Raw genomic sequence first — 16,029 nt, forward strand, 5'->3', positions numbered from 1 at the left:
ATACAAAAACAGCATTTTAGAGAGCTTTATCGAATTCTACTCAAAAAAGAAAAAGGAACTATGAACCGTTGGGTCTGGCCCCAGGGTCCCAGGTTTGGGTTTCGATGGCGGCCGCCTTGTCCTCAGATGGGCCGGGTGACTCTCTTGCCCCCCATCCCCAAACTGAACGTGCTTGGTGCCGGGATTTATCATGTGGCCGCTTTGGCCCCCGATACATAAAGCAGCCTGGGAGTTCCCTCCACCCTATTGTGGCGCCTGGGGCTGTCGACTCTCAGACCGTATACAGAAACACCGAAGGAATCGAAAGAACCGAGTCCTCCCAGCAGAGTCTGCCCACCGGGGTTGAAGAAACCCTTCCAGACCGGGCGCTGGTGGATTTTGAATGCTTCTAAGCGTCATCGTCCCAGAGGAGGCGGCGGGACTGTCTTTAAAAATAAAAAGGTACGTGCTGCCTCCCCCTAGGCTCTGATTGTCGGTGGATCTCTGGGTATCGAAAGGGAATGTTTTGGAGGTTTGGGTTGTTGTTGTTTTTTTAACTCTGCAGAGTCGCTTTCACTTAAACTTTCCAGAGTATAAATTAGATCATTGCACTGTGTCATGCAGTTGATTCAGGTTGCTGGCTCACCCTCCCCACCCCCTGCCCATGATGCCTGGGATCGGAAGACCAGAAAAGCAGCATGAGAAGCAGCTATGCCTAGTTGAAGGAGCACGGTCCTGGGAGTCAGATGACTTGCATTATAAACCCACCCCTGCCAAATACTTGCTGTGTGACCTTGGGCAAGTCATTTAACTTCTCTGGGCCTCCGTTCTCCTGTTCTCTGTCCTACTCAGACTGTGAGCACCATGTGGGGCAGGGACCGTGTCCGACTTAATTAACTTGTAACTCCCCCAGCGCTTAGAACAGTGCTGGGCACATAAGCACTTAACAAATCCCACAAAAAAAAATGGTGAACAGAGAAAGGATTAAGTGCATGCCAGGGCCTAATCTGGAGCTGACAGAGAGAGTCTCTTAGAGTTCTTCCTCCATAAACTCCTCAGGAAAGACTTCTCCCCCACTTTCCCTATATTCTGTAAGCTCCTTCTGGGCAGGGATTGTACCTACCAACTCTGTTGTATGATACTTTCCCAAGGGCTTAGTACAGTGCTCTGCACATAATAAGCACTCAGTACCATTGATTAATGGATTGATTTCCAGGCTTTGGCCACTGTGAATCTTATTCCTAGTCAGTGAGTTCCCTTTTCTTGCCCAGCTCTGAGCAGGCGCCTTTGGTTGGTCCCCTCTTTCCACTTCCCAATATTCGGGTTCATCCCACACCTTGCCAACCCAACTATTCCTCACAGGAGCCTCAAGATGTCATGATATCTCTTTGGTTTCAGCCCCACATTAATGAGATTGATCCTGGGAAAGAAAATTCCTGTTGTTCCTTAGAATGTGGCCTATGGTATTATTATTATTAACAATTCTAATTACTACTACTAATATTACTATTTTTTCTCTTAGCCAGAATGGTTAGCTAGGGCAGTGGGGACAGAGACATTAGTTTTGCTCATTAATTTGAATACAATAATACAAACAATAACAGTAATAACAGTAATAAAAATGAAACATTCGACTCTTGAGGCAGTCCTGCATCTTTAACTTCATTTTCAGCCTTTCTGTTTTGAATTAAGCCCAATTTGGGTTTTGTTTTTTTTTTTGCCTGTGTTTTCTACATCTGCTCTGGAAAATCAATACTATTACAGTAGTTTAAACTTCCACCTATTTAAAAATGTTTAATCCTTTCCGAACCCTTGCCCATCACCCATTCAGTATTTTCTCAGCTGTATATTTTGACCTGTCCTAATTAATTAGGGCTTTTTCCTTCTTACTCCAATGACTATTTTGTCTATTCTGTCCACAATAATATTCCATGTTTTTACCATCATAGTTCAGAGCTCAAACTCAACTGGGAGGGGCAGCAGGGAATCAAACCCAGGGTTCATGTGTACCTACTTCTCACTTTAGGATATGATTTTGTCATTGTTTCCCTGGGGAACCAGTCGGTCTATTCTGATTAGTTTTCTGTCCTTGTCAACGGATTGAACGTTCCACTCTCATGCCTATCCTCTGTCTGCCAAGTGCATCACCATGGTATCATGACAGCGGGTATTACTGAGTGCGAAGAAGAAGCTTTGACTCTGAAGGAACGAACAAAAGCAATGTTCCCGGTAGGAGAAGAGTCTTATGACTGTGTCCTTAGGCATTTTTTTACCCCACTTATTTTGCTTATAAGCTTTATCGTTACGAAAACACCATTCTGTGTACATGCTGTAGTCCACTCTGAGTTTACCATAATGGACTCCCAACTGAGGCTGCTTTTCATATGTGTTACTGGATAATGGAAACTGCCAAGGCCATTGTCAACCCTCTTGCTCCTGTCCCAAAGAATTCAGGGGACTGGTAGGAAAACTCAAGGTAAGATCAGATGAGAGCTGGCAAGAAACTTAAGCTTGACCCAGAGATACATAGCTGGGAATCAGGATTTTAGTGTTGGACCTCAGTAAGGTAGCAAGCTGGAACAGGGAAAGGGACATGGAAATAAACTTCACCTAAGTCTAAGCTCCTTATAACTGACAGCTGTCAGACTTGTAGTCTCTGAAGTACATTTTCCAACATTCTGTCCCTCACTCCGCAGGGGGCATATGTGGGAATAGACTAAATGATCCACATCATTATTTTCAACGTCACCTAAAACTGACACTTGAGGCTATGAAACAAGTGAAAAAAAAATGCAGAATGATGTACTGTCTCCCCACCCTCCTTTTTTTCCTGTAGCATTTTGTGGGGAAAGAGCTGAGGATGGGAAACACGTGGCAAAGGACCAAGTCACATAATAATAATAATACTGATAATGATGATGGTATTTATTAAGCGCTTACTATGTGCAAAGCACTGTTCTAAGCGCTGGGGAGGTTACAAGGTGATCAGTTTGTCCCACGTGGAGCTCACAGTCTTCATCCCCATTTTACAGATGAGGTAATTGAGGCACAGAGAAGTGAAGTGACTTGCCCAAAGTCACACAGCTGACAGTTGGTTGTGCTGGGATTTGAACCCATGACCTCTGACTCCAAAGCCCGGGCTCTTTCCATTGAGCCACGCTGCTTCTAGGATGTTGACTTTTATACCGCTAATTAATGAAGGTTTGCTTGTGCTTTGACTTGGGCTTTCTACACATCAGCAGGATAAGCAATAATTCCAATGCACCTTGAGTCCTTTGGCCTCATTGACAAAATTCTCATAAAACATTGATTGAAAGAGCCAATGAGGGGTTCAGAGGTAAAACCAAATAGCTATATTTATTAGTCCCATGGAGATACTTGGACTTTATTTAAAAAAGCTACAGTAAGGACATATATCAAGTTAATGAAAGAAAAACAAATCTCAGCAGAACAATAAACAAATCTAGGATTAGGTTGAAGAACTGAAGGGAGTCTAAAATTTTGCAAACAATCTGAAAAAAAAAAATCCCCATGTTGCTCTGGCAACCTGCTTCAAACCAAATCTGCCCAACAAACAGTTGGCAGTCCTTCTGGTAGAGAGGTTTTAAGGAGCACATGGTTCTGGTTGGAACCAGGACTTGGAGCCCTTGTAAGACCATGACATAATAATAATAATAATAATGGTATTTGTTAAGCACTTACTATGTGCAAAACACTGTTCTAAGCGCTGGGGAGGTTACAAGGTGACCAGGTTGTCCCACATGGGGCTCACAGTTTTAATCCCCATTTTACAGATGAGGTAACTGAGGCCCAGAGAAGTTAAGTGACTTGCCCAAAGTCACACAGCTGACAGTTGGCAGAGCCGGGATTTGAACTCATGACCTCTGACTCCAAAGCCTGTGCTCTTTCCACTGAGCCACGCTGCTTCTCTAATCTCACGGGGACCTCACCCTCGTGGCATCCCATGGTTTTTGGTGCAAGAGGTTGTGTTAACTGAAGACCTCAGTTATACTTAAATCAGTTTCCATTGAAATTCCACTTTAATGTCGTAGATACAGCTTAAGTTTCTAAAGGAATGTGGCGGAGAATATGTATATGCAACTGACCCCTTCCTCCACTTGAGAGCATCCATCAATAGATCAATTGTATATTGAGCACTTACTGTGTGCAGAGTACTGTACTAAAGGTTGTCCCATCCTACACTGACATGTGTGTCACATGAAACACCTGTTGCTGTTTTTGAATTTTCCCTTTAGTCTCCCAGTCTTTCCAACCTCTGTTCAAGGAGATCAGTCCCTCTCTTACTTGCTGCCTGCAGCACTGTTCTGCCTGTTGCCCCATGCCCTAACACACACACAATCTGTTTTTTAAAGTATTGCTTAACCCTATGATTCAACCTGCTTTTAAAATGTTTGTTATATTCTGTCCTCCCTGTTTGCTCAGGCCCAATCTCAGTTCACCAGACAGGAGCTGCTTCATTAATTCATTCAGTCGTATTTATTGAGCACTTACTGTACTAAGCTCTTGGGAGAGTACAATACAGCAACAAACAGATACATTCCCTGCCCACAACAAGCTCACACTCGAGTGTCCTGTGGTCATATATTCTCTGTAAGTAGCTTGCTATGAAAAACTGGGTTGCGGTGAGCATTGACTAAATGCTGATGACCTGATTGGGTTTCAGGACCTATTGGAGGTGATCCTACTCTGCCATTTGTTGTTCAGTCCTACTCACAGGTGCTATTGAATAAATTGTTCAAAATCCCGGGTGAGCCTTCAGTGGTATCCGGGTCTCTCGGCCACGTACAAAATTGGATATCACCGCAGCTTTGATCGTTAGTTTGGAATGATAGTTACTGTGTCATTCCTGCTGCAATCTGTCAGTCGCTAAAGGACATTCAGGCTGGTTGACCCTTTGATGAATTGAGGATTGCCCAAGTGACAGAACTCTAATTATTGACCACCCAAGAATGATTTCAGCACTGCACATCCAATCATCAGGAATTAAATCATCAATATGATAGACGTCAACTAAATTAATCATCAAACTTTATCCCTAACCCTTGTCCTAATCCTCTCCTTAACTCTTAACCCTTGTGTTAACCCTATCCCTTACTCTAATGTTATTTTTCAGGGATTAAATTTTATTTTATAAGTACCACTGATTGATTATTTTAAGCTTTGGTTTTTGACAGGGTAGATGACTTGGATTTGTTGATACCTGGCTTTGGGGGTTTTGTTTTATGTTTATTTTGTGGGGGAATTTCAACAATTTTACCACCCAGGAGTCCATCCCTGAGAAAGGATAGAGGGGAACGTGCCAGGGTTGGGGGAACAGGGAATACTGGAGTACTCTAGGCTTTGAGGGATTCAACAGGCATTAAAAATGGAAAAATGGGTTCTAGAAGAGAATCCAGAAAAGGATACGTAAAGAGGGGCATCCAGAATGAGAGGGCCCATCCTGCAGCTGAAAGATTCTGAGTGAAAAGTTAGTACAGTGCTAAGCGCTTAGTACAGTGCTAAGTGCTTAGTACAGTGCTCTGCACACAGTAAGCGCTCAATAAATATGATTGATGATGATGAAAAGTTCAGTGAAGATGGTCCCAAGTTAAAATAGGTGAAAAGGGAAGGATAATATGAGTAACTAAAGGTTTTTAAAGGAAGCTATTTTACCGGTGTAGAGTATTCAGACAGAATATTCAGTTAGTTGGCCAACAAACCTAAAAACAGCACAAATGTCCAATAGGTGTGAGAGAAGGGGGGATGGGTTGGGAGTGAAGCAGCTAGATGTGGCCAAACTGCTGCTGCCTGTTGTTTCTTCAGTCCCTTTCTCTCTTCCCTTCAGCCCCCTGTACCTTGGGGTCTGGTGGAAACTGGAAATCTTGGAACCAGGACTCTAATCCCAGCTGTGCACCGTGTGCCGATTTGCTGTGTGACCTCAGGCAAGTCATTTACCTTCCCTTGGCCTCTTTTCTTTAAATAGGGGCAAGTATCCAAGCCCATCCCTGCCTCCCTCGGAGGTGTTAGGAGGGCACAGTGAGACCACTAAGGAGGAAGCCCTTGGAAAACCCAATGAGCACCCGGTTCTTACTTAATTTAAACTAGAGAAGGCATTTGAAAAATAACAGAAATGCATTTCAAAAAATATTTTGCCATTCAGACTTTTTGCCAACTGAGACTGAAGCAGTGTAGTGAGGCAGTGGGGGTCTAGCAGAAAGAGCACTGGACTGGGAGTCAGAAGACCTGGGTTCTAGTCCCAACTCTGCCCCTGGCCTGCTCAGGGTGGCCTTGGGCAGGTCATTCCCTTTCTGTGCTTCAGTTTCCCATCCGTAAAATGGGAATAAAATAGAGTGGGACAACGATAATGTCTGATCTCAAGCCCTTGAATCTACCCCAGCACTTAGAACATGGTAAGCATGTAGTAAATGCAATGAAAAGAAAAGAAAGAAAGGGGGAAAAAAAGCGAACCCAGACATCATAACGCCAGAGAAACCTCTCACCCCATCTCAGGGCCTGGGCCGGCCAGACCACACAGAGAAAATAACCCTCTGCTACACGTGTGTTTGTGACCTCCACAGAGTTCCCTCCAGCCCAGTGGAAGGTGTGTAACTCCTAGCAGGGCAGCAAAATTCATATAGGCAATAAACCTCAGCTGAGAAAAATGGATAGTGATAGTTAATTAATTTTTCCCTCCCCTCGCACTTTGGTCAGAACCCCAAGGTAACAGAGGGAAAATGCAAGTGGACAGAAAAAGGCCTCCACCCAGTCTGGTCTATTTATAAGGTGCAATCTGAAAAGGAAGGGGAGACGTTGGAAAAGGGCACGGTTATTAATGCCATCTGGAAGCAAATGGAAAAGTTATATTTTAAATAATTGGTTCAGTTCCAGTTCTTTTTCTTTGTATATAAATATCAATTCTTGCTGGGGAAGTTATTGAGCCTTAATTTTGTTAGAAATCCATTGGCAAAACGGCTCTGCTACAATCAAAGTCCCGTCTAGGAAAGGAATGGTCAGTGTTACTATTTTACTGGAATTAAACACCTACAGTGGGCCAGGGAAAGTCTCCGGGGGGTTCATAGATGTTGTCCCGAGAGTGTCTCCCCAGGGCAGAATTCACCCCTATTTCCCTACCTCTGCAAACCATTTGCGTGCACCCCTTTCTGAGGCTCTGTGCATTGGGAAGGCAAGCTCAGGCCATCTTCTACTCCATCGAGGCAGGGAAGCATTTACTGCCACAGGGCCAGACGAGAAGGGTGAGGTTGCCTCGGCCTCTGGGCAGGGCTCACAATGATGAGGACATTTGGACCACTGCTGATCTTAAGGACAGTTGAAACTTGGGAAACTTGGGCTTGGGAAAGAATCTGGGGAGGGATCCTCGGGAATAAAAGATCCCAGATTCACTGGGTAAGGACCATTTAAAGAACAGACCTACTGTTCCAGCAAGTTGTTCTGCTCCTTAAACCATCATCTCCACCGTTCATCAAGTCAAAAAGCAGCCCTAGTCCAAACCTATAAGCGGGGCCGTGAGCCCACCCAATTTAAGAGATGTAACCAGTCGAAGCCACAGAGGTGACAGGCCTGCTGGTGGGATGGTTTCAGACCCCCAGAAAAGGCCACTTCAGGTGAAAAATCCAGGACTGAGAGACAGTTCAGTAATAATAATAATAATACGCGCTTACTACCTGCTGGGCACTGAAGTGGATGGGGTGAATACAAGTAAATCAGGTTGGACACAGTCCCTGTCCCACGCAGGGTTCACATTCTCAATTCCCATTTTACAGATGAGGTAACTGAGGCACTGAGGCACTCAGAGATGTGAAGTAACTTGCCCGAGGTCACACAGCAGACAAGTGGTGGAGCCGGGATTAGAGCCCAGGACCTTCTGACTCCCGGTCTGTGCTCTTTCCAGTAATAATAATAATAATGGTACTTGTAAAAGTGCGTACTGTGTGCCAAGCACTGTTCTAAGTGCTGGGGTGGATACAAGTTAGTCAGGTTGGACATAGTCCCTGTCCCACGTGGGGGTCACACTCTTAATCCCCATTTTACAGATGAGGTAACTGAGGCCCAGAGAGGTTAAGTGGCTTGCCCAAGGTCACTCAGCAGACATGTGAAAGAGCCGGATTAGGGCCCAGTTCCTTCAGATTCCCAGGCCCGTGCTCTATCCATTAAGCCACACTGCTTCTTAGTAATAGTAGTATTGATTAAGCATCCACTGGGTGTCATGCGATGTACTAAGCACTTGGAAAAGGTCATGGGTTTGAAGCTAGTTGCGATGCGTATTAGCTTCATGTGGAAGGAGATGGGAAGCTGATCTAGGTTTTTGAGGGGCGGGGAGGCGATACTTCAAGGAGATAATCTTTGCCGCTAGCTTGTAAGATCCTTTAGGGCAAAGACCGTGCCTACTATATTATACTCTTCCAAGTGTTTAGTACAGTACTGTACACCCAGATAATAATAAAAATGATCGCATTTATTAAGCACTTGCTTTGTCCCAAAGACTGTACTAAACACTGGAACAGGTATACAATACTCAGGGCGGACAAAGTCCTTGTCCCACCTGGGGCTCCCAGTCTAAGTGGCTGCTGAGTATTAACTGTCTGGTTGAAATATAGATGGGGCAAGGGAGAGGGTGGAGGGAGGAAGACTAGGGAGGAGACTGGTGCAAGAATCCAGCCTGCTCACTGTTAGTTGGGAGAACACACTGTTCTCCAACTGATACTGTTGTTACCAGAAAGTTATTAGGGGCAAGAGGGCATATTGCCCAGCTGGGTTTGTTCCCACACAGTGGCTGCACTGAATCATCATCTGTTTACCCCCAGAAAACTCCTGACTCACATACCAAGTATGCCTCCGGAGGAAAAAGTCAGGGTCATATGATCATTTTGGGGTAGCCAACTAGATTTAAGTGAGTGCCCAGCCAGATAGGATAACCCAAGGAAAGGAACTGAAGAGGACCTGTAGAAGATGGTAAAAAAGGAGTACCCCAACTGGTGGTGGTGGTGACGATGATGGTGATGGAGCCTCCGATTGAGAATGATGGATGGGCGTCCATTACTGACAGTTGGCAAATGGGACCTATTAGAAGGAAGGTAACTAATGAGCCTGGCAGGCACTATGAATGCTGCTGAGGGAAATCCACGAAAGAGTGGGATAAAAATAGTAATAATAATAATAATAATAATAATAATAATAATATTATCCCCTGAGCCCCTTCCTTCCTCTCCCCCTCATCCCCCCTCCATCCCCCCATCTTACCTCTTTCCCTTCCCCACAGCACCTGTATATATGTATATATGTTTGTACATATTTATTACTCTATGTATTTATTTTACTTGTACATATCTATTCTATTTATTTTATTTTGTTAGTATGTTTGGTTTTGTTCTCTGTCTCCCCCTTTTAGATTGTAAGCCCAATGTTGGGTAGGGACTGTCTCTATATGTTGCCAATCTGTACTTCCCAAGTGCTTAGTACAGTGCTCTGCACATAGTAAGCGCTCAATAAATACGATTGATGATGATGATGATGATAATAATAATGGCATTTATTAAGCACTATGTGCAAAGCACTGTTCTAAGCGCTGGGGAGGTTACAAGGTGATCGGGTCACCCCACGTGGGGCTCACAGTCCTAATCCTCATTTTACAGATGAGGTAACTGAGGCACAGAGAAGTTAAGTGACTTGCCCAAAGTCACCCAGCTGACAGTTGGCGGAGCTGGGATTTGAACCCGTGACCTCTGACTCCAAAGCCCTTGCTCTTTCCACTAAGCCAGCCCAGACTATGGAAAGCCCTACAGTAATAATACTGCAGTTTTTTCAAAACTCCTGCAGTTCAATCAATCAATCATATTATTGAGCACTTACGGTGCACAGAGCACTGCGCTGAGAAGCAGCGTAGCTCAGTGGAAAGAGCACGGGCTTTGGAGTCAGAGGTCATGGGTTCAAACCCCGGCTCTGCCAATTGTCAGCTGTGTGACTTTGGGCAAGTGACTTAACTTCTCTGTGCCTCAGTTCCCTCATCTGTAAAATGGGGATTAAGACTGTGAGTCCCCTGTGGGACAACATGATCACCTTGTAACCTCCCCAGCGCTTAGAAAAGTGCTTTGCACCTAGTAAGCTCTTAGTAAATGCCATCATTATTATTATTACTGAGGCTTTAACTAAATCAAACCAGCCTTACCTCCACTCTCCCCCTCTTCTCCTCTCCCTCAATTTGGTAGAATTAGAGAAGCTTTATTGTACTTCCGTAATTTGTCCCATGTGTATAAGTTAGCATTTGAAATTATCTAAAGAGTAATCGCAACCTCAAACATGAGTGTAGGAAAATCTGAAAATGATCTTAATGCTTTGCACTAATCAGAAGAAAATTATATTACTGCAAATTGCTCCAAAGACCCACAATCTAATAGTGGCAACGTTAGAGCCATACTGTCTGCGGTTGATGACAAAGCTGTTATAGTATTAGCGCATTCCGCTTACTAATTACTGATATTTTCAGAATTGTAATTGCTTAGCTAGGGAGCACATGCCTGCCCAAAGGATGGGAAGTGAAAGAAGAATTTGATTTGAAACATTTAGGAAGAAAACTAAACTGCCAGCTTTGAGCTCCCTGGATATTCACCGGGCAGGGTCATGTCTGCATGGGCCATTATTCATCATCATCATCAATCGTATTTATTGAGCGCTTACTATGTGCAGAGCACTGTACTAAGCGCTTGGGAAGTACAAATTGGCAACATATAGAGACAATCCCTACCCAACAGTGGGTTCACAGTCTAAAAGGGGGAGACAGAGAACAAAACCAAACATACTAACAAAATAAAATAAATAGAATAGATATGTATAAGTAAAATAAATAAATAAATAAATAAATAAATAGAGTAATAAATATGTACAAATATGTATTCATTTAAAGGAGAAGAGGTATTTCATCCCTAGTTTCCAGGTCAGAATCTGACCAGGGAATTAAGCAATTTGCCCAAGGGCACACAGCAGGCAAGCGGCAGAGCTGGGATTAGAACTCAGGTCTTCTGACTCCCAGCCCTGTGGTCTTTCCACTAGGCCACACTGTGTATCAGACCCTCTACTGGCTCAGTTCTAAATTTCTAATTTTGTCACTCCAGGTATTACTAGGCACTGAGGAGAAGCCGTATTTCTAGATATTTCCCATCCCTCCCCCCCACAAATGCCTGAGTTGCATGGAGGAGTATCTATTTGGCATTATTTGGGGAAAGCAAACACGTACCCTGGAAGACTGCTGAACAAACAATATCGATTCCAGGCAACATCTTGAATTCTTCCCGTTTGAAACAACTAGAAAAGGAAGAGCAAAGGTCTGGGCGTTGGTGGTCCAAATGAAGATGTAGACTGCACCTTTTGTCTCCCGTGGGTGAGAGATAGCTGTCGGTTCATGGTTAGGTATGCTGCTGCCAAGGTGTGAAAAATGCTCTGTCTTCAATTCTGAGGAGGCTGCACAAATAGCGATAGGGGCCTGGGGCTGTGAGAACCAGCATGACCTGGTGGAAAGAGCCCAGGACCCGAGATCAGGAAATAATCCCACACAGAGCAGGACAGCAGCCAGGGATTGATCTACAACAACAACATACCAGCTGCCAGTCACTTATGACATTTTTTGTAAAGAAAGTTTTTGTTGTTATGGACATTGGTGGGGCGGAGGAAAGGTAAGGATTAGACCTGAGGGCTGGAAAAAGCAGAAGGGAGTGGGAGTGGGTAGTTATAGTGAACAAAACAAGGGCAGAGAGAGCAGCGTTTGGCAAGAAGTGAAGGAGGTGAGGGAGGAGAAGCACATAATCAGGTACAGATAAGGGATTTCCTCTGGTCACTGTTTAGCCTGGGAGCATCTTTCAAAGTTTGATTGGAAAGAGACAGACTAATTACAGTGGACTATTTCCTTCAATTACACACTCCTTTTTTTCTCTCTGGTTCTTGCGAAATTCAGTTATGAGTTTCAGAAGAATCTATAACGTTCGTAACTGTTGTGGCTGACGTCTATGTCTCCAACCATCTGAATGTGGGATGTGGTAAGGTGAGGTATGGGAGGACGCCTGGGAAGGGAGGAGCGGGAGAGAGTTGAAAGACAGGGGAAATTGGGGGGAAGAATTGAGTAGCAGGAAGAGGTAGACAGGAGAGAAATCAGAAAATATTTTGGCAGGTATTATTGGGAAAGGGAAGATTTGAGAGAGATACGGAGCAATGTGGGAGACAATTAGGGGAAGACAATTGGGAAGCAGCATGGCCTAGTGGATAAAGCTCTGGCCTGGGAGCCAGAGAACTTGGGTCCTAATCCCGGCTCCTCCACTTTCCTGCTGAGTGACCCTGGGCAAGTCACAAAACCTCTCTGTACCTCAGTTTCCCCAACTGCAAAATAGGGATTCAGTGCCTGTTCTCTTTTCTACTTAGACTGTGCACCTCATGTGGGATGGGGACTGTATCTGACCTGGTTAACTTGTATCTACCCCAGTGCTTAGAACAGTGTTTAACACACAGTAAGCATTTAACTAATACCTTGGGGGAAAAAAACGAGGACACTTGAGGAATACTAAAAGTGAACAAACTAGTAACATTCAAAACTAGATATGCAAAAATAGTTTGTTCTCCGTGAGGCGTAGGTGAGCCGGGTTTGGGGGCTGAGCGGGCCCCTGGTCTGTAGGAAAAGCCGGTGGGAAATGAACCAGCAGCCAGAAAAGTTGAGCAGGATGGGCCCCAGCCTCTCATACTTCAGGAGCTGGTGAGTGGCTTCTCTTTGCCAATATTTCCCCACTCTCGGGGTTGGATGAGAGGGCAGATTTATTGTGAAGTCCTCCTGAAGCTCCCTGGGCTTTAGTCCTACCATTGTCGTCTGGTGTAGACATCCTCAGTCTATCCCCTGACAGCTGAGCCCTGCTGTTACATCATCTGCTGGAAATGGCTGAGCCCTCAATTTCTTGTTAGCCCCCAACTCCTGCTGAATCTCGCTTCTCACTGGTCCAGGCACTCTTTCCAGAAATTTGAGCTGGCCGTCACAGTTTCCCCAGGTATCAACAGATCCAAACCATACTTTTCAAATTTAACAGAAGTTAAGCTTATTGGCATATATTTATTATCCTCAAAGACCAAGGGCTGTCCTAAATACACATGCCCACACATACCCCTCTCCTTCCCACACCCCTTCCTCCATCTGAACAGCCTACAGGCATTCAATAAATACTTCTTGGTGGGTGGATAGTTTACCCAAATTTTGTCTTTCAAAGAAAACATATTGCCCAGGGAGGGCAGTTTCTTTAGGCTTGTGGACAGTGATTTTAATATTTGATCAAGTGTCTAGTCAAAATTCATTGTAAGTCTTCAAGGTTGACTCAGGCGTAGGAGGACCAGTAGAATGTCAGGTATAATTAGATAAAATTGTATGATCAATGGTCATCAACCCCCTCTATGATACTAATGCATTATTGAAGTTGAATACTTGCTGCGAAAGTTTCAGCATTTGTTTGAAGGCTGTTGATTTCTAATATGGATTTTTTTCTAGTGGGCTGTTCTTGAGATTTATTTAAAAAGTGATCTTTATAATATGAAAAATGATTTGAAATGTTTGGGGAAAATAGCAAGCACACACTGAAATCGGCTTCTGATTTATTGCTTAATAGACTGTCTGGAAGTACCGCATCTGCAAGGAGAGGGTAATAATGCCACAGCATCAATACATTGCCATGCCAACAGCTCATCAATAGGGGATCGATACCCTGCCTCTCTAGAGTTGATTTCAACCCATCAATCAATATAATTTATGGCGCACTTAGTGCAGAGCACTCTTTGAAAGGCTTGGGAGAATACAATATAGTAGACCCGATCCCTGCAATAATAATAATGATGGCATTTGTTAAGCACTTAGTATGTGTCAAGCACTGTTCTAAGCGCTGGGATAGATACAAGGTAATCAGGTTGTTCCACGTGGGGCTTACAGTCTTAGTCCCCATTTTACAGATGAGGTAACTGAGGCATACGGAAGTTAAGTGGCTTGCCCAAAGTCACACAGCTGACAAGTGGCGGAGCCGGAATTAGAACTCACGACCCCTGACTCCCAAGCCTGTGCTCTTTACACTAAGCCACGCTGCTTCTGTTACAATCTAGTGGGGGGACAGACACTCCCACCTCACCCTCCCCTCTTCCCACTCCTTAGGAGCCCCAAGAACTCTTGGCCTTTAACCTGAATAGGGTAACTGTGACTCACAGTCACCTCTTGGTGCTCCATTATCATTTGGGGAATTTGACTTGCAAGTAGCATTTAGTATCCTCCCCGTCTAAGCAATAGGGAGACTGGATTAAAACTTACTTATTGTTTTAAAGAAAATAATTTAGCGTAAGAGAGAAATGAAGTCTGTCTAGGTATAAACTGACGGCATTCTGTTTTCTAGGGAACCTTCATCAGGAGGAAGGTCGGGCCATTAGCCATGAAAAGGAGACGTAAAGTCCCACCAATCGGAGAAATATTTTGAGCTTCCTGAAACCTGGACAATCCCTAGCGAGAGGAAAAGTAATTATTTTTCTCAATAGTGTATTCTGGAGAGGAAAAATGAATTTCACAAACTGCACCACAGAACCCAGTGTGGCTATGAAACCCAAGACTGTCATGGAGAAGATGCTCATTTCCATGACACTAGCGGTCATCACCACCTTGACCACCATGCTGAACTCTGCCGTCATCATGGCAATCTTCACCACCAAGAAGCTCCATCAGCCGGCAAACTACTTAATCTGTTCGCTGGCCGTCACGGACCTGCTGGTGGCCCTTTTGGTCATGCCCCTGAGCATCATGTACATCGTCATGGACACCTGGACGTTGGGCTACTTTGTCTGTGAGGCGTGGCTGAGCGTGGACATGACCTGCTGCACCTGTTCGATCCTTCACCTCTGCGTGATCGCCCTGGACCGCTACTGGGCGATCACCAACGCCATCGAATACGCCCGGAAGAGGACCGCGAAACGGGCCGGCTTGATGATCCTCACCGTGTGGACGATTTCCATTTTCATCTCCATGCCTCCTCTCTTCTGGAGGAGCCACCGCAGCCTCAGCATCCCCAGCCAGTGCACCATCCAGCATGACCACGTACTCTACACCATTTACTCCACCCTGGGAGCATTCTACATCCCCTTGACGTTGATCCTGATTCTCTATTACCGGATTTACCATGCGGCCAAGAGCCTTTACCAGAAACGAGGCTCCAGCCGGCACTTGAGCAACAGGAGCACGGACAGCCAGAACTCCTTCGCCAGCTGCAAGCTCACGCAGACCTTCTGCGTGTCCGATTTCTCCACCTCGGACCCGACCACGGAGTTCGATCGGATCCATGCCTCTGTCCGGAGGCCCCCCTTCGATGGCGACTTGGACCCGGCCGGGGACCGGCAGCAGATCTCCAGCACCCGGGAACGCAAGGCTGCTCGCATCCTGGGGCTGATTTTAGGGGCGTTCATTCTGTCCTGGCTGCCATTTTTCATCAAGGAGCTCATCGTGGGCCTGAGCTTTTATACCGTGTCCTCGGACGTGGCTGACTTCCTGACATGGCTTGGCTACGTTAACTCTCTCATCAACCCTCTGCTCTACACTAGTTTTAATGAAGATTTTAAACTGGCATTTAAAAAGCTGATTCGGTGCCGAGAACATTCGTGAATACAGAGCCCTATGCTGGGACCGTGGCAGGCTAGTCAACCTTATGGGTGTTGAGTAGGGTCGCTCAGGACTGTTTCAGGGGAGGGAGGGAGGGAAGGGGTGTGTGAGAGAGAGAGAGTGTGTGTGTGTGTGTGTGTGTGTGTGTGTGTGTTTTCTTCTCTTTTTTTGAGTCCCGTCATGTGTCATGTTGTTTCCTACCTCCGGATAGTGTTCACACTCACTAGTATAAGATAAATTTTATGGTCCATTCAATGTAAACTTGTCATGGGAGGAAACAAAATAGGAATAACTAGCCATTATTTTTTTGTGATTGTAATTACGCCTATAATTGATCAATCCCCCTTCAAATCTGCTAATTTGCCAGGGGACAAGTACGTGATTTA

General features: G+C 45.0%; 1 protein-coding gene across 1 annotated transcript; it reads left to right on the top strand.

Moving 5' to 3' along the window:
* The first annotated feature begins 54 nt into the window (after positions 1 to 54).
* On the top strand, positions 55 to 15,720 carry HTR1E (5-hydroxytryptamine receptor 1E). Its single transcript, XM_038761311.1, has 2 exons — positions 55 to 441; positions 14,394 to 15,720. The coding sequence occupies exon 2, from the start codon at positions 14,552 to 14,554 to the stop codon at positions 15,644 to 15,646; it is 1,095 nt and encodes a 364-aa protein (XP_038617239.1). The 5' UTR covers positions 55 to 441; positions 14,394 to 14,551; the 3' UTR covers positions 15,647 to 15,720.
* Positions 15,721 to 16,029: the final 309 nt, after the last annotated feature.

Source organism: Tachyglossus aculeatus, chromosome 19 (genome assembly GCF_015852505.1).
Source record: "Tachyglossus aculeatus isolate mTacAcu1 chromosome 19, mTacAcu1.pri, whole genome shotgun sequence".
Taxonomy (NCBI): domain Eukaryota; kingdom Metazoa; phylum Chordata; class Mammalia; order Monotremata; family Tachyglossidae; genus Tachyglossus; species Tachyglossus aculeatus.

Coding starts and splice junctions, on each gene's coding strand:
- HTR1E (XM_038761311.1), top strand. CDS start 14,552: ATGAATTTCACAAACTGCACCACAGAACCCAGTGTGGCTATGAAACCC.